The sequence below is a fragment of the Strigops habroptila genome, chromosome 10 (assembly GCF_004027225.2).
Source record: "Strigops habroptila isolate Jane chromosome 10, bStrHab1.2.pri, whole genome shotgun sequence".
Classification (NCBI taxonomy): domain Eukaryota; kingdom Metazoa; phylum Chordata; class Aves; order Psittaciformes; family Psittacidae; genus Strigops; species Strigops habroptila.
Genome location: NC_046359.1, coordinates 4,741,223 through 4,765,437, shown reverse-complemented (window position 1 = coordinate 4,765,437; position 24,215 = coordinate 4,741,223). Strand labels below are relative to the sequence as shown.

Genomic DNA, 24,215 nt, shown 5'->3' with positions numbered 1-24,215 from the left:
TAATTTGATTAGCTTAATTTGAAAAAAAAAAAAGTGGAACAGAGAGGAACAAGAAAAATATTTTGCCCTGCACATTTGAATGTAGCACAGTGATCCACCTGTGAGTTTAGAGCCTCCAGCATGATACATTTTAAGGCAAACTAATCCTAGTGTACACTGATGTGGTGGATATAACAGTGTCTCATCTGCCATAGGGAATGACATATTTCTGATAAGTGCCTTTCTTCTCACAAACTAGAAATGAGGAGACCTAAAGCCTAAATTACACTTGAAATAATCCTAATAAGTATCATCCACAAAAAGAGGGATCTTGTAAATTTCCAAAGAGTCTACCAGTAATAACTGGGCAACTTAATCCTAATCCCTTCAGGGAGAACAAGTTCTCCATACGAGCGTAAAGCAACGTCATCATGACTTGACAACAGTAACATCAGAAATGATCCTACAGCACACAAATGGTGGAAGACCAGAATAATACAATTATAGAGAACAGAAGCAGCTCAGACTGTGCCCTGGACCCATCCTGCAAGTAGGGATGAAACTGTTCACCAAAGCAGGTCTTCCAGATCACTTTGGTATTGGGGAGGGGCAAAAAGATTGCCAACGGAGGTGGAGCAGATCTTCTGGATAACTTCCAGCTGATACTAACAGTTAATTTGGCATAATTTGTAAGTAATAGTGTCTGTGAGTAGCAGCAGCTGAAAGTACCCGTTGCAGAGATAGCTGGTGTCCTCTGTGATCAGGCCAAGAGCCTGGGAACTGTGTTAAGCTGTGGAGATCTGAGGACTTGCTTCTAAGGGCTTGTGAAAGGGGACAACAATGACCTACTCATTAGATTTGCGCCAGCTTTACATGGACATCTCTGTGCATTGTAGAAGAGGTTCACAAGATCATAAATCAAAAATGAACAAATGCCAGTGCTGTGTGGAAATGAACTGCAACTTGTGAGAGTGCTTTTTTTCATATGTGAATTGATGTGTGTGTTTTAATTTGCTGTCTTTCACAGAAGTTTCTTGGTGGGTTGATTTCCATCACAAATCTGCTACTCTGTCACCAGAAATGCTGCCTCAAGGCGTAAAGTGATTGACAGTACTTTATATGCAGGACTGACACTAAAATCTCAAGATGGGAAACATGGTGCACTCCACCTTCAAGAACTGCAGGCTTCAGTAGAACTTATATTCAATGCCGTAAAATTGAGATGACTTTGTTTGGAATGTACATAATGATTTCATAGTGTTTATCCATGTTTGTCATGACAGATTTGTTCCCTTGTGAACTGATCCCTTAATGTTTAGCATTTATTTATACCACGCATAACAGAGGAGCTGCTCTAGGGGACAGCTCTTTGTAGTTGCAGGCTGGCTGCTCTGGGACAGTCTGCTCGTGTTACATTTAAAGTGCCACTCTCAGTAAAGATGAGGAGAGGATTGTAATAAGTATTATAAACAGCCTTCTAGTGGCCAGATAACTTCAGATATTTATTCACGTTCTGGGTTTATTTTCTTTTAGTAAAACTTGGATAAGAACATTTCTTGTACTGAAAACAGTCAGCAGAATGCATCCGTGTTACACTGTTTGTTTCTCCATATAGTTTATTAAGAGTGTAATGAAAGTAAGTGGTACTCTGCAGAGTGGGACAGATGGGCTGACACACAGTCACTGAGGCTGGCCTGAGAAGACATTGTTGTCCCTGTTCCAAGGTGTGCCTGAGGCTCCCGAGGTCCTACTGGAGTTCAGTCCCTTCAGTACCTAGACTGTATTTACTGTAGGATTGCTCTTGTAAAAAAACCCCAATATTCAAATAACTCCTTTTCTTCTGGTTGATTTCAGAACTCCAAGGGAGCATCTGTCCATGTCAGTGGTTTAGTAGTTTGTTTTGATTTCAAGTTAGTGGCAGGGGGCCTCTTGCGTACCAATATTCTGGATGTTGGATCCCACAGTCCAAATTTCCTTCCTGTCCTTGTTGTGTGGGTGAACTCTTGGAAGCACAATTGCACCAGGAACTTTGTGGGAAACCCTTCTGGCCCCCTCTCTGCATAGCTGCCACGCTATAGGCTGGGCTGCCCTCTCACCAGCTGTGGTTGTGCTTCCATGCATTGCATCTGCCTGTATGTGTGCCGGGCTCTAATAAGAGCAGCCTTGTAATTGCTTGCCACAAGAAATTAAGGACTTAGAAAAGTAAATTAAACTTAGTAAGTAATAAAACACAAATCAGAATGTATCCAGCGGATTTGAACCTGGTAGCTGAAAACGGCAGTCATTTATTTGAGTGCCAGAAGGGTGAATAGTGTATTAAAGTAGAAGTGAAACTTTTTTTTTATTTTGTGTAGGTTGCAAGCAAGTGTAATAGGGGTAATCTTTTATTTTGCACAGCACCTCCCATGAGGTCGATGCCTAAATGTTAGAAGAAGCTTTGAAGATGTCAGTAGTTCAAGTTAAATTTTTATATAAGTATGTGAAATCCCAGTTGCTATTGCAGTGTGTGGCCATTTGCAGATAGAAAAGAGGAAAAAAATTAACCCTAAGTAAACACCGTGAAGTCAGTGTGTTATGATGATAACAATCTATATCATTCCTCTTGTTACAGAGCATGATTTCTGGTTTGTTTACTTTTTCTGCTCCTCTTTCTTCTCTAACATATATGAGGCAGAATTGTCTTGAGTTGTAGCTTAATTACATAGGTTTAGGAGAATATCCCCCACCCATATGTATGCATATTCTCCCTTTTCCACTTTTAAAAAAACAAAGCAAAACAAACCCTGAAAGAAAACAAAACAACACCCAATTTATTAAAACCAACCTGAAGTTTAATGTGCCAGTAGCTAAAAAGTTATTTGTCTGAACAAAACAATTAATTACGTATAATTACTCCTAAAGAAAGCAACAAGATGTTTCTTATTGATGTTTTGGATGTGATTTGTATTCAGCATTACTGAAATAGGAAAATCTGTTTTCTATACTAAGAAGTATTTCATGACTGTAATCCAGTTTTTCTGGTGTTTTATGGAAAATATGGGCATTTTATCTGTGCAGGTTGTTTTCTTAAGACACTGGGGGCGTGAAGGGACACACAACTAGCTCTGTGGTTAATAGTTTCCATGTTGTGTTTCATGCGGCTGTTGGATGCGGCCTGTAGCTGACTTGTGGAACATGGTCCTCCTTAACTGGTGTTTCTGGTCAAAATTGAGGAAGATTGCCCTGTAGCTTGGCAGTAGCTCCTAATACAGAACATGTGAAGAACACTGATGACGATAATCGGAAGTTGTCTGCTTACCTTTGCCTTAACCACCTGGGCATTTTTAAAAGCATTAACCCAACAGGAATTTGTTTGCCAAAGTATTTTATAGTAAAAGAGCTGAAATTACATCCTTCTGTCTGATTGTGTATTCTGACTTGGAGAAAAGACAGCAGTTATATTATCTTGCCTAATCCTAACCCCTTTCTGAAGATTCTAATTTTATAATTTCTTCTTTCCTTGGGATGCCTGCCAAAAAAGTAATAGGAAAACTGAGAATTGCTTACTGTCTGACAAATTTCCCTATACCTAGTTGATTTGCTTACTCCTATTCATTTGCTGGTTTAGATTGGTCCCTGCTCCAGAGTCTGTTTTCCTTGTGTATTTGTATAATGTCTACCTAGGGGAATTGGGCTCTGCACCTGGGCTCCCAGGCACTCGCCAGCAGTGGTGACTGCTTTTTCCATTGTATATCAGTATCCCCACTGCACCCCAACCATGTTCCTTGCCATCTGCCTCTCCAGCTCCTTAACCATTGACTCTGGTCCCTCATTGGTTCTGCTGGCTACTTTGCCTGCACAGGAATGGCAATTACAGTCAATGAGGAAAATGGGAGCAGTAAGGGATGGAGTTGGACTCTTATTTGTGCACTGTGCATCAGCACTTAGTGCTGATGGTAGTACATGTGCCAGAATAGCATGCCACAGCATTAGGGCAATGGAAATATGAAACATAGTACAAGGTTGGGTGAGAAGTTGTATAAATTCCCTAAAGGTTGCACTGCTGTCTGTTACCCTTATATAGACGAAGCAGTTTCTGACATCTAGACTTGTCAGTGAGTGAGGTCTCAAGGACCTGAGAAGTACCTAGAATCCTTAAATTATCTAATAGCACTTACTTGCTTTATGTGCTTTGATTTATATGTCATCTTGATTAGTCTGTAAGAGTATCGAGCTTGTGTTCTTACCTATTGTGCTGATTTTGGCTGGGGTAGAGTTAATTTTCTTCATAGTAGCTGGTATGGGGCTTTGGGTATGGTTTTGGATTTGTCCTGGAAACAGTGTTGGTAACAATGATGTTTTCATTATTGCTGAGCAGTGCTTGCATGAAGTCAAGGCCTTTTTTGCTTCTCACAGTACCCCACCAGTGAGCAGGCTGAGGGTGCACAAGAAGTTGGAAGATGCACAGCCAGGACAGGTGACCCCAACTGACCAAAAGGGTGTCCCACACCGCATGGTGTCATGCTCAGCATATAAAGCTGGGGGAAGAAGAAGGAAGGGAAGTGAGGGAGACGATGTTTGGGGTGATGGTGTTTGTCTTCTGAAGTAACCATTACACATGATGGAGCCCTGCTGTCCTGGGGATGGCTGAACACCTGCCTGACAATGGGAAGTGGTGAATGAGTTCCTTGTTTTGCTTTGCTTGTGTGTGTGCAGCTTTTGCTTTACCTATCAAACTGTCTTTATCTCAACCCATGAGTTTTCTCACTTCTACTCTCCCGATTCTCTCCTCCATCCCACTGGAGTGAGCAAGCAGCTGGGGTTAAACCACAACACGTATTCATTAAATTAATGGCATGTATTCTTTATCATTCAGGGAACACCAGTATTTGTTCACGCTGGACCTTTTGCTAACATTGCACATGGAAATTCTTCTGTTCTGGCAGATAAAATTGCCCTTAAATTAGTTGGAGAGAAAGGATTTGTAGGTGAGTGATTATTTTGTTTATAATATTATGGTGTGTTGGTAAGTTGGCAAACAGTGATGTAAATGAACAGATAAAATAGCAGTGGAAGGTAAGAATGCTCCTTTGTTTTGTGCTAATATTGGTAATAATCTTAAATGTGCAAAAAAACCAAAACACTTCTGTCACCCTGCCCCGAGTCTCAAGTGTTCCTGTTACCATGTTTGAGATTCCACAAGATGACTGAACCAGTTAAATGCCTGGACTGCATTGAAAGAGGTGTTCTGTAATTCCTTTTATTAGTATTCATCTGACCCCTCTTGATAGACTAGCAGAAACCATTCCCTTTTCTTGCTGAATTATTTCTCTGCCAATTCAGCAAACTCAGCCAAATCATGGGTCATATGTCCCTGAGCCAGTGCGGTGGAACACCACAGGGAAGGTGGTAGAAGAAAGAGTAAGACTGCCTTATTTTGGTGGCAGTGAGCCATTAGGTTGGTCCAGCTGCATTGTAAAACATTACCATGAGGCCCTTCTGTTCCTATGAAAGCATGTGAGTGGGCAGACTCTTTTTATATTAAGAATTCATCCTGCACAAGCAACATTAGACATGCAGAACTTACTGCTACAGTTGTTGGCAAAATAAACTTGTGGCTGACTAGTGAACTACTTGTGGCTGAAATTGTTGTGTGTGTTTTAGTTTTAGAATTAATAAAATGAAAGAGGCATTGCTGCTTTGTGGTAGTAATGCCTTTGCACTGCTGCAGCCATCCTCGTCTGTGTCCTGAACACCCAGGTTGGCTTACATTAATCCTAAAGTTGAACTTTGAGTTCCTGTGGAACAATGCTCTTGAAGAGATGCAGTAATGTGAAACATGAGGTTTCTTCTGCTAGCTGCCTTAAACTACTAGAGAAACACATACGTATATGCTTATGTTTTACCTATATATTGCTGTAAATAACATAGAGAAACAAATTACTTGAAAGTACTGTTTCTATTGAAATTCACTGATAACTGTAGAAAGGATGGAAGAAGTGTTTGCATCATTATAGAATGTGTATACTTTTTGTTATGATATGAAAAAACTTATGCACTTACAGGTAGAAAATGAAAAGGCTTCTTATACAGAGTTGTTGGCTAGTGAACAAGAAGATAGAGGGATATCTTCTTACAGAAATCTTTAAAAATAACAAAAATTAATACCAATAAAAATAGAGGATTGAAACCTATTGTAGATCATACTGACTTTGGGAAAAAAAAACCAACAAACAACTGAAGAAATACGTTACTGTAGTATTCCCTGTACAAAACAAAAAGGTTGAACAAGTAGAAAGTCTATTTACGTGTATTCCATTATCTTGAGAGCTTCTTCTTTTTAAAGAATATTTATTGATGTTCTTTTATTTTCACTTACTCATCTTTATAGAAGTAAGTTTCTGATCTCCCCAAGCATTCTGTGCCTAGAAGAGATGTTCTCCATCCTTCTTTTTTTTCTTTTAATTTATTTATTTTTAAATGGATTAGCAAAGTGCACACAATGATTTTTAGATCCTTGTTAGGACCTTATTAACAACATTAATTCCTAGAGTCAGTTTTGCCTAACTTCTGCCCTTCTGATTCAATACAATTTGCAAAGATTGTTGGATATTAGCTAATAATATTTTGATAACAAGAGAATTCTTGGGAAGCACTGAATTCAGTATTCTTCTCTTGCTTCTTATGTTTAGGCAGGAGTAGCTAGGGAAATGCTTACCTATGTAAGAAAATAAAACATTGCAGTTAAGGTGGTGAAACATGGGGTTTTCAAGCTAGTCTGGGCATGTGTTATGTGTTTGTGTTTCCTTTTTAAAATGCATGATCGTGTCAAGGAAAATGGTTGTTTTCTCTAGTGTTACTGTTGTACAGCTAAGGGGATTGTTCATTTCCCTCAAATGATCAAACATCCATTCAAAGAAAGAACATTTTGCATTCTGAATACATTTATTCAATGATAATAGAATCGGTATTTCATTATGCCATGTTTGTTGTTATATGGCTTTGTGGAATGAAGATCAAAAGCATTTAGGGTAGCTAACATTTTTCATAGGCTGGGTAAATTGACTTTGTTTCTGCAGGGAGCAAACTTTTCAAGTGGGAAGTCTGTTTTGTATCATCTGAATGGAAGTATTTTGGCACCAGTCTTGAGCCTTGATCCAGGTTTTGGATCCTGAAAAGTATCGCCTTGGATTTGGATTCCCCTCCATTCAGTGCCTCCCTCAGGCACTAAGAGCATATCCTTGCATTTCATGCTTTTTTGGTCTTATCCACCTGTTTGTCTTTAACACTCTTTTTTGCTTTGTTCGTCTTTGGCCTCAGTTTCTCTGTTGGGAGATAAAGCAGTGTAGCTGCAATAGAAGAAAAGCTTTGTGTGTTGCCAGCTAAAGGCTCTTTTTCAAATTTTATTCTACAGACCACAAATCCCCATGAAACTGGCTTCAAAATGAGACTGCTTTTGCTCTCATGACAAAGAACTTCAGTATGATTTTTAGATCCTTGTTAGATTATTAAAAGCCACAATTCCTAGAGTGGCCTACTTAAATATACTTTTTAGTTAGTCACAAGTGCAAATGGTTGTTCTAATGCTTGTAATTACCATAAGCTTTATGGTTTAAGACATTGTTTCTGGTAACTAGTCAGAGCACATAGGCAGAGACTACATGTAGCACTTGGTATTACTAAATACCAATAAATAGTCCTATGCTACCCTACATAACTGAAGTCTAAAATGACAGCTACAAAGTGTGCACCAGTCCGCCCTGAGATCATGTCCATAGAGGGAGAGAGCCCAGTGCCTTGTGAAGCTACCCAGCAAAGCAGTTAGGAAGAAACTTCACCGCATTTTGCTCCATGTGGTGTGTGCCTAAAATCCATACAGCCATTGAAACTTGGGGGGAAAGCTGATCCTGTAGTTAATTCAGACAGTGGGAGTGCAGGGCAGCTCTGCTGCAGTTCTGTACTGAGCTAGCTGAACAAATTTAGTTACTCTTGCTAAAAGTAAAAATTTTCACTGCTCCACATTTCTCATTTGCCAATGTTGTTGTGCAGCTCATCCTTTCCCCCCATTGCATCTGACACTCATTAGATTCTTTCTTGTGTAAGAGATTGGATTTTGTGTTTTGCCATGTAGGGTTGGTTGCATAAGGTCATGAAAGAGTCCAGGAGGTGCTGGAAATAGTGTAAGGTAAGTGGCAGAACTGATGAGAGGCTTTTAGGGACCACAATTCATGAGATAGGCTCTCAGCCTTGTGTAGCTACATACAAAGCAGAAACATAAGAAATCTGTGAGAGAGCCTGCAATTAAATTGATTTCCTGTATAGTAGAATAAATATCTTAATGTGCATATGCTAGCTCACTCACTGTGAGATGGGATGATGATATACATAATACATATATAATTTATATATTTATTGTTTTATATAATTTATATATTGTTTTATATGTTTTATATATCTATTCTTTAATTTTTTACTTAAACTATAGTTGTTCTAGAGCAGAACCTCCTGCTCAGTGTGTAGACAGTGCTAAGGAGAATAGCGTGGCCTGAATTTGTATCACAGTTTTACAGATATAGGCATCTTTTATTTTCTGTCCGGGTTTAAGCAGCCTCTTTCCTCCAGCTGCTGTTTCCAGTCCAGCACACCTGTTCATAGAGCCACGTGATGAACTGAACTGGTGAGTTGGTCTTGGTTGAAAACAACCACAACAACAAAAAAATCCCCTTCCTTCCCCTCACAGACAGTGCCTGGGCAAACAGTTATATGTGTGACAGGGGGAAGGTGAGATAATGTCACATAAGATGGTGTTTTTGCTAAAATAATTATTTATAATATTACAGCCTCATTTGACTGTAATATTTGGAGCTTTAAAATGCCAGTAAAGCTACTGTTGATGCACTAGCTTATCAGACTGAGCCTGCATTGCCAGAGCAGCTAAGCCTTGTCTCCTTTCTCAGCCTGTGCTCAACTGTTTTTGCATGACATCCCGGCAGAAACCTATTGCCCTTTTTGTTGGCTTAGTTTTCTGCTGACTTAACACAGAAGCAGTTCAGCTCAGAGGCACAAAAACACCAGAGCTAGTGCAAAGGAGGGTGAGTTGTGACAGCCAGCAGTGAAAAACCAATCTGTTGTGTAGATCCCACTGTTTGTGTGACTGTGTGCCGTGGCCAAGGCAAAAAAATAAAAAAAAGATTCTCTTTTTAATTTTATTTGTAAAGCTTTCTTCCTCCCTCTGGCCTGTATTGTCTGTTTCTCTGCCTGCTCTGCAGCTGGAACTGCAGCATGCTGTGCCTTTTGAGTAGTGTCAGTTACAATGATGTAGACGGTCTGGTTTAAAAAAAAAAACTCCAAACAAGGTTTAACCATTGAGTCCTGTTGTGAACTCTCCCTAATTGAAGGCATTCCCTGCTTCAGTTTCAGGTATCCAAGTGAATCACAGGCCCTCATTAAGCTGGAGATAGCCTAAGCCTTTTGGCTCAGCTTGTTAATTCCCTCTTCCCTGAGCCTTGTTGCTATGTACTCACAACTCAGTCTTTTTGCTCTAATTTTGAGGTCTCGGTCTGTCTCAGCTAGAATAGGCTGGCTTGCACGTTATCTTCTAAGCCTTTTACTGCTTCATGCCTATTTCCCCGCAAATTCCCCCCATCCTTGCTGTGAGCAAGCGTGGCCCATTGAGGCTCAGGCAGCCCCTGTGAGTGGTTTGGGTGCTGCACGGCAGCTGGGCCATGTGAGGCAGCTGTGCCGATGGCCTGGGAAGTGGTACACTGGGGCATGTGTGTCATGCTGAACATACGGATCTTCACAGTTATTATCGGAGCTTTGTGGTCTTTCACATGCCTTTAGCTCCTCTGGCAGCAGCTTTAAGTCTTTTTCTGACATTTAATTTTCCTTTTCTATAAAGGTTGCCTAAACTGTCTAGTTTAACCAATTCTATACCATTTGCTTTTGGTTCACCATAATATTTAAGCAGCAAGGACAGCTGACATCTCAGCAGTGGCAGGGAAATGAGCTTGGCATTTAGGCTGAGTCCTGTGCTATGACTGAGTGGGGAAACATATCTTATTCTGTATTTAGGCAATTACTGCTTTCTGGTTTTTTGTTGTTTTGTGTTGTGGTGTTAATCTATTCCATTCCCCTTTTGTCTTCATCGCTGTCCTCTGGTGTAGAAATGTCCAACTCGTGGCTGGTCCACAGAAGCTGGTTAATACTGAAGGCCACATCTAGTGTAAACTGAAGTTTTTAATGGCAGCCCTGAGGATAAAGTTGCTGCTTCTGTAAAGCTTTTATTTTGCACACATTTCTCCTTGTGTTTGCATTCTTATTTCATGGCTCAGGGGAGTGTATTTTGGTTTGCTGAAAGTCCTTTTTTGAAATGACCTCTGCACCTCATCTTTCTTTCCTCCATAGTTTCCCACCATTATTTTGAGGAAGATGTTCATTGTTTCAGAAGTGTCATGACAGTTTTTGCAAACAAGAACATTAACCAGGTTTCTGGATGTCTAGGTTAGAGTGATTACCCTAATCACCCTAAAGAATTGTTATATTTGTTTCTCTGACAGCATAAGACCCATGTCTGGACCAACACAACATATGGTGTATATGTAAAACGCTTGATTTGAACTCCAAAGATTATTTAAGAAGGCAAGTGTTCTTGATAATATTTTGTCACATAAGATGCTGTAGTATAGGAAAGAAACATTTCATAAAACAGAGTTTTGGGTGTTCTTAAATACCCACACTCTTCTCGAGGATTCAGGAAATATCGTATAGGTTCAATCACATTGTAACTGCTGCCAATTGCGTCCCAGTCATAAGCATGGTGTGTGTGCAGAACAAAAAATAAAGTCCTTGTCCTAGAAAGAGCTGCTGGTTACTCAAAGAGCAAGAGGTGACCAGGCAGCTGGCAAAGTACAGGAAAGTGTGCCTTTATTGCAGTAGTATTGCCATCCTGCTCACCCAGCAGTTGTCTTTTTTGTGATTGTGTCCAAGGGGAGGGGGTTGGGGGGTGGAATTCTTGATGTAGTTTGCAATTAGAGGAATAGTGAGAGGTTCTGTATGTTTCGGGAGGCACGTCTTGTGTCAGGGAGAGCAGAGGACAGAGTGAAAAGAAGCACCAGTTGAGGTGGAAGTTATTCTGGTTGCTGATGTCTCAAATGTCTTGTTAGGGACAAGGGTTTTCTTAGGGAGAGGTGCCTTGAATTGCCCCCAGAAATAGAGGAGACTAGGCTACAGAACCCGTAGTAACTTGCCACCCTTTAGGCACACCATGAGGGCAAAAGTGTTTTGCAGTCCTTTCTACACCTGTGAGCATGTATGCAGGCAGCTTTGCTAAGAAGGGAAAGGAGGTATCAATAAACCAAAAAAACGACAGGGGGATTTTGGTCATTTTATCTGCAGAGAATGCAGCTTTTCACTCCTTGTGATGAGTCTGGTGCTTGGCTCAGGAAGAGGTAATCATTTCTGATGCTTTACACATTTAACATCATCAGGGCTTTTTTGTCACATCTCTCTGCTGTTCATTCCTAGTCCTCTGTTGGCTTAAAGCAACAAAGTACTTACCTTGTAATACTCCAATTTCTTTTCCTGTGTCAGTCAGATTGTTTCTTAATACCCTGTTAAGGTGAATAGAAAGGGTAAACTATCAGGTTTTTAGTTAGTGAATACAGGCTGCCCATGAGGTATTTTTAAGGCTTAAAAGGTGAAAGAGGAAGAGGAATGAGTTTTTCTGAATCATATTTGTCAGTGTGTCAGAAATTATTGCAATAAACAACTCAGCAGGTTGCCCCATCCATCTCTTTAATCCCTTGAAGGTGTTTCAGCTGAGGAGAGGGATTGTGGTAAATTGGAGACAAGAAAAGCATGAATATGTGTTTGGAATCCTAATCCAAAGTGATTTTGAAGTTTGTTTTTCAAGCTTGGACTATATGTTTGACTATTGCTTTCTTTTCTACTCCTAATAAGTATGTCCCATTCAACGCTGAAAGCATGCTGTGCTAGGCAAGGTCAAGTGTGACTTTGTCTTTCCTGGTGTTGTATCAGGTGACACGAGGAGGCTTAGTGCAAGCTGTTGGTGCCTTTCTTAAGAAAGATTAACTTTCTGTTTCTTTATTTGGTAGACTTGGTGTAATTGGAAAGAATTGGTCACACATTTTTAATGGTATAAACTCAAGTAGAAGCAGTAAATTTTTATAAGCTAAGTAATTGACTCTTTTTATTGTGCTGCTACTCTTGTTAGGATAAACTAATAATGTTAGCTGCTCTATCTGTTCAGTGCACACCAAGTTGTATTTTGAAAGGTGTCCATTTTACATACTCTCAGAGCAGACATTGTAGAACAGGGTTATAAACTACCTTATAAAAATTGTACGTTTAATACACTAAGTGAATAATCTTCAGTAGATTTATTTTTTTATGTCATAAGACATTATTTTCTCAGTAGTAGTCTTTTTCCTAAAAAGGAAATATAGCCCAAATACTTTGTCTAAAATTCTTTTGGCACCAGTAGTACATGTGATATTGCTACGCTTAAATGTTGACTTTGAGAATTTATTTTTAATTTTATTTTTTTTGTTGCTCAGCAGCACAAGAAGGGGGTTCCATGTCGTGACCCTCCAGAGAGCTTTAGTTCTTAAGATTCTGTCCATTGTCTTGCTAGCTTGTGTTATTTCATCTCTGACTTCTTCACTCTGTATTCGCACAAGAAACAAAATGTAATGAGATTGTGTTCCAATATTTTTTGCATTTTTTTTCTTGCTTAGGGAGTTAAAGCAAGGTTAAGGTTTCATGGTACAAGGTGTTTGACAACATTATCTGTGTAGGTGTTCCTGGCCTACTCTGAAACATGTGTACTACAAACTAGATAAGGGATGTTCAAAACTTTACAATGTTTTTCTCTGATCCCATTCACAGTGCAGCTGCTCAAGCAGCTGTGCTTAGCGCAACTGTGGCAGTGGGGCGGGGGGAAGGAAGGTGATACTGTGTTAGTGTTGTTGCAAGGCTTTAAAATCATAATCTAATAGTACAAGGCCCAGTGGTACCACACACTACAAAATAAGGTACCATTACTGCTAGAAGATCTGTGAGTCTTTGCCGTTCAGTTGTGAATGGTGATGCCATTCACACCTCAGGTGCCCTTTTTATTTCTTTCTTCACACTTGTGAAGTAAAAGTAATTCCATTTCTTTCGCATGTTGTAAAATGGAAACAAAAAAATCGTCTCCTGTTCCACTTTTGCTTTTAAAATCTTAGCAAATTTTCTTACCAGTAAGCTGGAAAGTCTTCAGAGACAAGAAATGTAGTGCAATGCATTTTCCTCCACTGATAGGAAGTCAAAGTTCCTGAAAGCTGAACTTACTTATTGCCTTGTCACAAATGATCTGGGTGCAAATCATGCATCCCTCGCTTATGGATTACTGCCATTGAATGTCAGGTGACAATGATTTAAATGACTTTCTATTACAGAAATGCGTAAAACAGTCTTTAAATAATTTATGAATTATTATGCCAAATGGGAATCGAAACTTTTCCTACATCTGAGTATGTTCAGTGTCCTTGAGAAAGTTCTGAGTGACTTCATATTTTCACTGCAGATATCATGTAGCTTTTTCTTCAGACAGTTCTGTTCTTTAGCATACATTGCAAAATAAAGCTTTTCAGAAGGAATATTGGGTAGAATAGAGCTGTTCTGGATGTTTTTGTGTGTTGGGAAGTATTCTAGCATTGACCTTAGTATCATACGTCACTATTTCAGAGTTGAATTAATTCGAGAGCTTGTAAATTATGCAAAGTTAAACTCAAAACTGGGAGTTGGTACTGCTAGTGAACTACTGAATTATGTCTAACTAATATTACGCTTGCATAAAAAAGTGGTGTTTTGCCCAGTAAGGAGAGCAGATGCTATTTTGAAAAGCTCCCAAATTATGGACTGTGTTGTATTGAGATTTTACCTTCTTCCCTTTAAAGAAAAAATAAATCTACAAAGTGTTAGAAATTGACTTGGCATTTCCTTGCTACAAAATGTATTTATAAATGTACATCCCCAAATCTGTTGTTGATATCCAGAATGATGAGGGGCAATTTACAGGCGTAAAAGAACATCTGATTATAAATCATAAGGCATTTAGCTGAGTTCTCTGCTTTATCTGACAAGCACATCAGATGATCTCCTTCATAAACTGTCTGAGCTCCAGTTTGAAACTAGCTAGGATCTTTAACTCTTGCTGCTACTTCTGGTGAGCTAGCTGGGTTTCCATGGCCAATTTGGACTCATTTGCTCTTGTTCTGTAATGCTGTGTTCCAGAAGCTTAGTCTTCTGTTTCTTAGGTGACAGGTTTTATACTGTCTCTCTAACTAAACAAGCACAGCTTTTCGGATCTTTTATACTTAGTGCTAGGCTTGCCATTCCTATAACACAGCCTATATGCTTCATTAGTTTCTACATCTCTTACAGTGTTCACTTTCTTCAACATAGGTTCATGTGCAGAGCTCTGCAAGATTACTCTTGCCTTTATCCTTAGATCAGTCACCTTTTTCTTCCCCCCCTCCTCATTTTCCACACATCACTCATTCTATGACTGCATTAATACTGCTAGACTCCTGGACTCTTCTCTGAGGTTTCCAAGTATGAAGTTCCCAAATTGTAGGTCAGATTTTTGCTGTTAATCTCAAATAGCAATGGCTGTTTACTAATAACTTTGTGTTTCTCTTCATTTATTCCTAAACACCACGGCAGCTTTTTCCTGTGTGATATCCTAGTTCTTCTCCACACTGGTGATGCTTTCAAACTTTGGCATCACTAGTGAATTCCGTCAGTTTTCCTCAGGCTTTCTGCTGAGGTTGTTTAGCAAATAGTAAATGAGAGCCCTCAGGCTGGATCTCTCTCCTGTCCCACAGTTCTTCTATCATGGCTGCCTATTCTCCTCTCTCTTAATCATGTAATCATAATTTTCTTCTAGCCTTGCTAACACATTTGTATGTATTGCTGAAGCAGGTTTTTTTCCTGAAGGCTATATTGATGAGATGTTGTCACATTTTCACTACTGGAGAAAGTTTGTATCTGGCATAGTCTGCCTTTTGTAGACAGAGGTTATATTTCTTAGTTATCTCATTTTTCTTTTTTAAGTTACTGTTTTCTTAAAAATCTGTTTGGAAGCCATTAAGCCTATAGTCACTTAGATTTTCTCCCATTCCTCTTACATTACTTAAATACAGATTTTAAAACTTCCACGTACAAGGCACCAAGAGAAAAGGAACTTATTGAAAATGCTATACAAGCTTTATGTTTGGGTTTGTTGGGTTCTTTCCTTCCAGGATTTTTAAATTCCTGGTTCAGTCTTTATTAAGAGTAGTGCATTCAGCTTTTGTGTACTTTGGTTTTTTAATTCCATCTTTAATATATTATGATGACCTTACTTTATTAGCTTCTACTTTTTAATTTGTGTGGCTGAAGACCACTTTGTTTTAATTTCCTTTGCGGGCTCTGACACTCATTCTCTACTGTAGCAGCTCCATCTGTCTTTTCCTTTCTTTTAGAGCTTGCGTAATTAATAGTTAAGTGTCTTCTGCTCAAAAAGTCCACCCTGCAGAATAACAAAACTATGTGTTTGACTGCCTTTCTTCTTAGTGACCAGGAGTTACTGTTCTCAGGCCAGATGTCATGTGAGAGACCAGGCATTTTAATTAGTATATTTAGAGGAGTTTGATTTCATAGGTGAAGTGATTTTAGTGTGAGGAAAGCAATTCAAAACATAGTTATGATACGATAGAACATAATGAAGAAAGAACGTAGGTTTGCATGGTTGTTTTTAAGAGGTTTTTTTGAAACATTGCTGGTGGATGGATGCTGCTCTGAGACTCACTGGCAAAGGAATTAAATGTTTTTTTTTCACAGACTAAGAGCTGTGAAGTGGCATGCGTGTGTGTTGGTTGTATGCTGAATGAAAAGTCACACTGTAACTGAGCTGGCTGGGTCAGAAGCAAGCATCAAACTGGACATGCATAGCTTGTTTGAGAAAGCCATGCCTTCTTCTCTTCATATGGATTTTCAGAGTAGAAGGGAGATGTAGTGAGATAGTGTTTGAGTTGGGAACGTATGTGGGGGGTGTCTTGCCATGATGATGCTGGGGAGGCAGGAAGGGCAACGTGAATGTTCCTGCTGGCTGGCTCCTGGTAGAGTTGGTGGCTTGAGGAGACCTGTTCTTTCTCTTCTTTCTTGCCTGGTAAAAGATGAGGAGACAATGCTGCTCAGTCCATTGCTTATCACCAGTAGCACACATTCTCTGATTGACAGCTCCTCGTCTGTTTCGTGGCTGAGGCCACCTCCATCCTTGACTAGCTTCATGGCCTTAAGCTATTTCAGCCCCCATGCCTGTGTATGTAATCCCATTCTTCCCAATTTGCCTATTCAGTTTATAAACTTTCTTGGGGGCAAGAACTGTCTCACCATAGCAAACAGGGAGATGCAAATACTACAATAATAGGAACTTTAAGGTAACAGGGCTTTTGTAGAGCCACAGCAGCTGCCGGTACTTAAGTGTGCATCAGGAATTCACTGACAAGCTGACATGGTATTTTAATGCCCTGTATGCTGACCTCTTCTGCAACATGTTAGAGCTTAACACAACTTGTTCCTCTGTCAGTGACATTCATAAATTAAAAGTATGGAGTGTACAACTGTTAAGGGCTATCCATTATTCTCAGTCTCAGGACAGTTATCCAGAGGTAAAAATAGATAGGAAGGATCTGTCAGTCATTCAGAAAGTAGAGGTACTTCCCAGTTCCTGATAAATAAAATACTGTTCTACTGAGTAGAAACTGATGACATTGCAACTTCTGTCCAATTTATGTTCCCTTTCCTCCCCAAGTTAGCAATCTTACCTAGTTTTAAAACTCTGAAGTCACAAGAAACCACTAAGCAGTACCTTTTGTTCTTTTGTTACCTACTGGTTGTGTTGCTTTTATTTATAAGAAGAAAAGAGGTTAAAAAAATGCAAACAATAAAACATCATATGTGCTAGGAAGTTCACTTAATTCATCACTTGGCAAAGGAAATAAAAGCGGGCTCCCTAGCTAACAGCGTTACTTTTGCTTAGGGTTATTTGGCAGAAAATCCATCATCCTCTCCCCATTTGTATTTCATATTGACTTACACCCTTTAGCAAGGGTCAGCAGGGCAGAGTATGCATAAAGAGTTCAAGTCCCATTTCAAAGGCTGAATTTTAATTTTAGTGGATGGTTTATTTTTAATATCATTTGAAAATGAAAACTCTTTATTAGATTTTTTTGTTTGTTTTACTTGCTTTTTGATATTGAATTCTAATGTTCTTTTTATGGACTACTTGCATAAGTATTCAGTTTGTTCAGATATTTCTGTCATGTTGGAGAAACTGGTTTTGCTTTTTATTTTCTGAGCCAATATTCTGAATCCGCAGGCAAGAGTGCTTTGTTTTCTGAAAGCTTTTATAATTAAAATTGTTAATAATGTGCAAATATGGAGGGTGCAATGTTTGTTTGTTTACTTTGTGAACTATTGTCTTAGATCTTCAAGGCTCAGAGAAGTCAGTACGAATGTGAAATGTGGTAAAGGTATAAACACATAACCACCATTTTTTATTATGGTGGTTATAGTCGGCAGAGTTCTAATGTAATCTAGTACAAGTCTGTATTTATCAGAGTTGATTTTCTGGTTTCCACTGGTATTCCATAAACACATGCACCCTGAGAGCTCAGTTAATAGGCGTTTCAGGGAGAATTGTTCAAAGCTACATTGTTTTCTTTGGGATCAGGACTCCAAAATGTTTTCTTCTCGTCCTGTGCTACCTTCCCTACCAGCCCAATTGAAATAATGTCATGGTTTGCATAAAAGGTTAAGGTATGTCTTTTCATGTTCTTGGAAGAAAAATGCACATACAGACAGTTCTTAAGATTTTTATTTGGAGGTGGCTTTTTTTTGCTTCATAAATTTTATGAAGTACTCTATGATAAGAGAATAGTAAAGAAAAATAAATGTGATTTCTCTGAAAGTACACTTACTTCAAATTGTTGGAATTTTTAGATTTTCAAACAACAAACCAGATGTGGTGTTATATGCTAGGAGTTTCTAAATAGTTTTAACAGAAAAATAGTTATTTCCCTTTGAAAACAGAAATCAGGTTTGCTTACATATCTGATCTTATAACCTGGTGCAATTAGGCTTAAAGAAAAATATCAAGAATTCATGACTAGTGATATAAATTTGTTTCAAAACCATTTCTTCATTTCTAAACATATGAATTAGATTGCAAATAATCCTAGGTTATGTATGGCCAGTATGATTTGTTAATGGGAAGAGTGTTGCTTTGGCAGATAGCCAAAGTGCTTTTGAAGGTCAGATGTTGACGATATTTGAAAGGTCTTTGATTTTATAAAATAATACATTAAAAGAAAAGATTAATATCCTAAATGGCATATCAGGGTCAGTTTGCTGCTCTGACCTTGCCATTATTTTTGTAGTTATATAAAACTGCTGTGTAATTAATTTCATTTGATTGAGAAAACAGATTAGATTCAAATACAGTAAGAGAAAATGTGGATTACAACTATTTTTAAATTTTGGGTGGCCTATCTGTCTTTTATGTGGTGAGTCTCTTTATTCTTGATTTGCTGTGCTGACAGCTTTATTGAAGCTGACAATCTCAAACTCTTCAACTTTGCTTCCTGCAGTAATAAGGCACATGCTTGTAATGTATCTTCAGCTTAGCCCTGACTACAAGCTCGGAGCGGGAATGAAGCTTCAGGGATAGAGCAGATGTTTTACATGCAAGAGGATGCTGCATCTATCTGCCGCCTCCATCTATTGCATCTCAAACAGAGCTCCCAAGAGACTGAGTAACAGCTTCATAAATCAAGGATTGCAGGTTCAGCTTTTCCTGCAGCCAATTAGGAATTCAGTGTATGGTTTGGGGTCCTTTGCTGCATGAGGAGTGAGAAAGCACAAAAATGAAGGGGAGGGCTAAGGACAACAGAGTAGATGAGATGACAAAATGATGGGCAATTATGAAGAAGAACTGAAAAAAAATAATAATTTATAATCTGTAGTAAAGGGAGATCCACTAATAATGTACAAATATTTCAGAACTGGTAATGGGTAGTTTTCAATGGCAGTTCTGTTGCCTTAGTTACATGAATTGTGGTTAAGTGGAGAAATTCACAATAGGCATTAAAGAATTGGTTTAGCCATGAGCAATTGAATGGATTTGTCTTGTATTCTAGCAGAATTATGGTTTGGTTTGATTTCAGTTTCAGTTGTGTGCTTAACTGAGAAATCCATGTAGGAAAATCCTTCTCCATGTGGAATTTGCTAGTGTGTGACCTTAGTACCTTCAGTCTCAGTTTGTGATTCTTATTCTAAGATAGATTACATGTATACGCACACATATGGTTCAACAGGCATAGTTATTTTCCACAGCAATTTTAACCAGCTGAGTCCTTTTTCCTCATCCAAAAATTATAGGGAAAACTGTAAATACATATTCATAAGTTTGACAGAAGCCATCAGTCTTACACTTTGAGTTGAGGTTTAAATACTGGGTTTGTACAGTTTATTTTAAATATATAGGTGATTACAATCAAGTTAATGAAAGCTTCCATGATTTCCAGAGTTGCTCCTGCTGCATTTCTCCATGCATGTGGCTATTTCACAAAGTCTGTGCAGCACAGTGGGCTTTACATGTTTTTTTCTTTTACCCTCGTCTGCTCTTCTGTGGCTTATGCCGCAAGTATGCTGCTAGGCATTTTTTCCCATCTTCTAAAATATTAGTAACAGTATCTGGTGCTTGCTTTCTCCATGGAAAGTCTTTCTGTGTATTGATATTTTAAATTCTGTATGTGTTTGGTACATGTATTGCACTCTGTAGAAATTCCACGAGCACTCAGCTCTCCAGCTAAGCTCTTGGGATGATCCTGTAGAGTAATTTGCCTTTGCATCAGATAGATGTTTCCCTGGGCTGTTTTTTTATCAAGACAAACTGCTAGTGCCGTGGAATACTCTTCTTCCTGGGGATACATAACAGGAGATGCTGTTTGCCATGAATTTCTAAAACATGGCTCAGTAGTTTTGTCAAGAATAGTGTTGTGTCCCCTCTCAGGGCAGCCACAAAGGAGGAGGATTCACTACATGCATACACTGAAAAGACAGTTCCTAAGTCATGGGTGAAATCGTTATCATAATAAGCAAACACTCCCCAGGATTTTAGAAGGGCAAAGTGGGGATACTTCTCAAAATGTGTGCCTTGGTGAAGAGTCTGGGGGAGTTTTAAGAAGGTGGCAGCCCAAGGCAAATAGTTGCATGTATTACAGGGTAGGCTTACACTTCAGTGATTGATGACTCTATGCCTAGTATGCCTCGGGTGATTGCACCAAGTGACAGGAGCATTGATCATCCTGATTTAGCGGTGGCTCTGTGTTGTGTGGCATCCACCATAGCCTCAGCCGACACCACTCTCCTGCCATCTGTGCACGCAGGCGCTGTTGTTTTGTGATGAGAGCAAGGAGGAGCACGTATGACTGGCGAGGTGATTTACTGGCCTCACCACGTCTCATAGCCATGCCTATCTGCAGGCATGAGGGAGTGCATGAGCACCCACAGACCAGCGTGTGGTGGTGGTGGTTGGTTAAATGGATTTTGTGTCTGGGTTGTGGTAGGCTCTGAGGGTACCTTGTATGGCTGCAAAAAATTATGTATTTGTCATTCACTACCTGTATCATCACTTGTTGCCTAATTGTATTTCTGCTGCTCTTTAGAATATATGTCATCTTCCAGAGCATATGCTGAAGCGGTGTTCTGTCTCAAGGATATGTCCTTTGCATCCCCTCTTTCCTTTTTCATGATTCAAGGCAATATTGGTGCTAACACAGGTGTTACTTCATGGCTATTTAATGAAATGGGTAGAGCTTTTCCAGGGAATGGCTCTTCAGGCTCTCTGTCTGCCTCTTGAAGTCGGTGTTTTCCAGATGCTTGTAACATGATTTCTTCACAGCATGTTCAAGGTCTGTTTTCCATAGCTCTTCCAAGGGGAGTAGGAGGATCCAAAACCTGAAAGCTCAACAGAGCTCAGTCTCAGCTTCAGTTTGATGGAAGGTGTATTTGTGGTGGGAGCTTCAGACAACTGGATCTTTTAAAAGTAAAAGTAAATGAAAGTCTGATAGTGAGATAGGCAGAGAGACATGGTTTAGATGTGATGAAATTTATTTTAAATGCTTAGGGCAATACTGGGGGTACCATAAGTTAATATACTCCTTGCAGTTGGGGAATTGTACAAGAATGGCCTTAAATGAAGATCCATCTGTGCTGCCGTTACTTATTCCTTCCACGCAGCTCCAAATAAAAAAGTGGTGAGGTTTTCATTTTGTAATTACCAAAAGGCTAATAATTCTTTGCCAAAGGCCATGATGATCTCTTAAGTATGAGAAAACATAATTGCCTTATTCCTGTGCCATTAATTGTGCTCCACTTCAAAAACATGGTCATCTGTCTTATGAGCAAATGGTACTCTGTTACCTCAAAGGAAACGTGCTATGAATGGCAAAAGAGTGCAACCTAAAATTCACAGTTCTTCTGTTTGAATTTTTCTAATAAATATTGTAACAAAAGGAGGTTAGAAAAGGGGAAACTGTGTATATTTGGTTTGTGTATTCTGTTATGCATTACGATTCATGTCAGGGGCCAACACTTACCCTATGAATTATGGGTCTTTAGGTAAGCATAGGACACAGAACTTAAGAGAAAGTGACTGTAAAACCTAGCAGGCTTAGCAGAGGGATTCAGAGGAACATGTAGCCCATGAAGCCACATACAGCTCATTTTATTTGTATTAGAATGAATTGTTTGTGGTTTGTAAGATGTCTTCAGATTTTTAATCTCTAGTAATAAATATAAATAATAAGCTCATTACTAGTGAGTTGCTGAAACATGTCAAGTTTGACATTTGAAATATCAGAGTATGGTTTGACAAGGTGGCTAGGGATGAATTAACAGTTTTGCACCATTTAAATCATCATCTCCCTTCATTACTCTGCTTTTGCTTCTCTACTTTTGCTGCTTTTTTGAACACGTTCAGTCACTTGTCTGGTCTCACTTCAGTTGGTTCAAATCTAACTCAGTGGAAATTTTTCTGGTGTGGTTGATCTGTGTTTTTCAGTTGGTTTCTGCATAGCATATTCCAATAGTTTACCTTCCAATTAGATGAGTGCCAAAACCTGTGGGAAGTCTGGACAGCATGGAGGAGGGGAGAGAGCAGGGGGTAGATATGGAAGACTTAAGAGGGAACAGGAGTTGCCCTTTCAGCAAGGCAGGGTGCTCATTTGATTCAGCCACAGTGTAAAACCATGCCCTAAATTGGTGCTTTGTAGGAAGGAATCACTGCAGTTGCACTTCTGCATATTTTCAAGAGGGAGAGACAAGCAGAGCTGTGGAGATGTGCAGGGCATGCTTTCTGTTCCGCTCCTGTCAGCTCCTGGATTTTTCAGTTTGATTTCTCCCCCTGAATTTCAAATCCAACGTGTGTGGCATACATATATAAGCAGGCCTCTAAAACCCACAAAGAGGAATTGTATCCTTAATTGTGAGAGAATTGGGATTTAAGGGTTATCTTCACCTTCTAGTAAATAAAGTGAACTTTCTTTTTTAGTTTTTTGTCTATAGTCTGGGAATAATCTGTATGAGTCATTGTGCCTATTCATTTGTTTAAGGTATGGGAATCTCTTGGAGAGTTAACAGCAACTGGTATCTAAAGTGAATAACTGTGAGAGGTTATGCTATAACTTTTAGTTTCTTATTTAAAGCTGCTCTGCATTTAAATGGTAAAATTCATCTCTTATGGAAAAAGAAATGTTTCTGAGCAAAACGTTGAAATAGCTTGTTAAGGGGAATCATCATTTAAATGAAGTGTATTCCTGGGAGCTGAGCTCCCCGTGCAGCCCTTGCTGCCAGGAGGCAGGCAGTGATGTCCTGAGACTCGCAGCTGCTGGAGACAGGTCTCCTTTGGAGGAAGGCAGCATGAGTGGAACTGCTACTGTCATGGGGTATGATGGCAAGGTACTTGAATGCAAATCTTTGTTTCAGCTGACATTTTGTTTGTGGAGAAGTTGAAAATTTCCACGAGACTTTTTTTTCCCTCAAAAGAAATTCTATTAGGAGAGGTCTCAAGTGCTAGAACTTGATTACTGCAGCTTGGGAGGTACGCCAGTAGAACTAGAAACCAGGCATTTACCTGGTGCCTCTCTGGGTGTGCTCATGCAGGTGGCCTGTTCTGTCTATGTTTGGAGAGAATTCCACACAGAGAGTCTCGAATGAATAGTATTTTTACTATTGAACGTAACTTCATATAATCTGCTTTCTGAGAGTAAAGTATTTTGCTTATGACTTCTCTCAGAAGAAAACCCATTAATAGTTGTTTAAAATGTGATCCTTTTGGCTTAAGAAGCCAGGACTGCCATATCTTCTGGTTCAGTCAAAAGTGTGTATTGGTGGTCAACAGTCAGAAAACTGCAGTGCCCGTACCTCTGCAGAGCACATACTGCCCTGGCATCTTTCTTTAGCAAAGAGTGAAAAGTACTGTTACCTCAAATGAGATTATGTTCTGCTAAACTAAGTGGCAAATGTTTTTCCTATTACCTTTCCTCCTAGGCCTCACAACAGCAACATAAAACTTTGTTAGCCTTTGCAAATTATTCTCCTCATGGCATGAAGAATGTTTCATGGATGCTTTGTGTCCGGCAGTGGTAGCAGCGAGTGCCTGTATTGAATGCCATCTGAGAATGTGTTGGAAGAAAAATGAACAAGAAAACTCCCTCTGTTAGGAGAGAGGGGGGGGGGGGGAAAAAATAGCAGTGAAAAGAAGTATCTGTTACATTCCAAAATCAGTCATAATAATGGAACTTCACATCAAACATTTGCCAGAGTCAGAATGGACAAACATCTGGTTTATTCATCCCTAGCTATACTAACAAAAATATGATATCCTGTTAGAGAAATCACTGATCATCCTAGTTTATTTTGGCAGTTGTGCACCTTGGTATTTTTCACTTAAACATGAACATATCAGTACTTTACAGCTAGCATGCCTCCAGCTCCAGGTTCACAGTTCATGTGCTTCTGTGACTTTGAACTCTTCTTTTCCTGAGTTTACCAGCAGACAGCTGCACCAGAACAGATATGTTTACATGTGGGGAGTAAATGGCAGCTTGCAGCTCAGAGTTTCCATTTCCTTTTACATTGTTCAG

At 39.3% G+C, this 24,215-nt stretch overlaps 1 protein-coding gene across 3 annotated transcripts in view; it reads left to right on the top strand.

The window, feature by feature from the left end:
- MTHFD1L (methylenetetrahydrofolate dehydrogenase (NADP+ dependent) 1 like) overlaps nucleotides 1-24,215 on the top strand; it is a 157,736-nt gene that overhangs the window by 59,698 nt on the left and 73,823 nt on the right. For all 3 annotated transcript variants that reach the window (XM_030499863.1, XM_030499864.1, XM_030499865.1), the window contains one exon: nucleotides 4,835-4,946. In XM_030499863.1, the coding sequence (XP_030355723.1) occupies nucleotides 4,835-4,946 (112 nt within the window). The remainder of the gene's footprint in view (nucleotides 1-4,834; nucleotides 4,947-24,215) is intronic.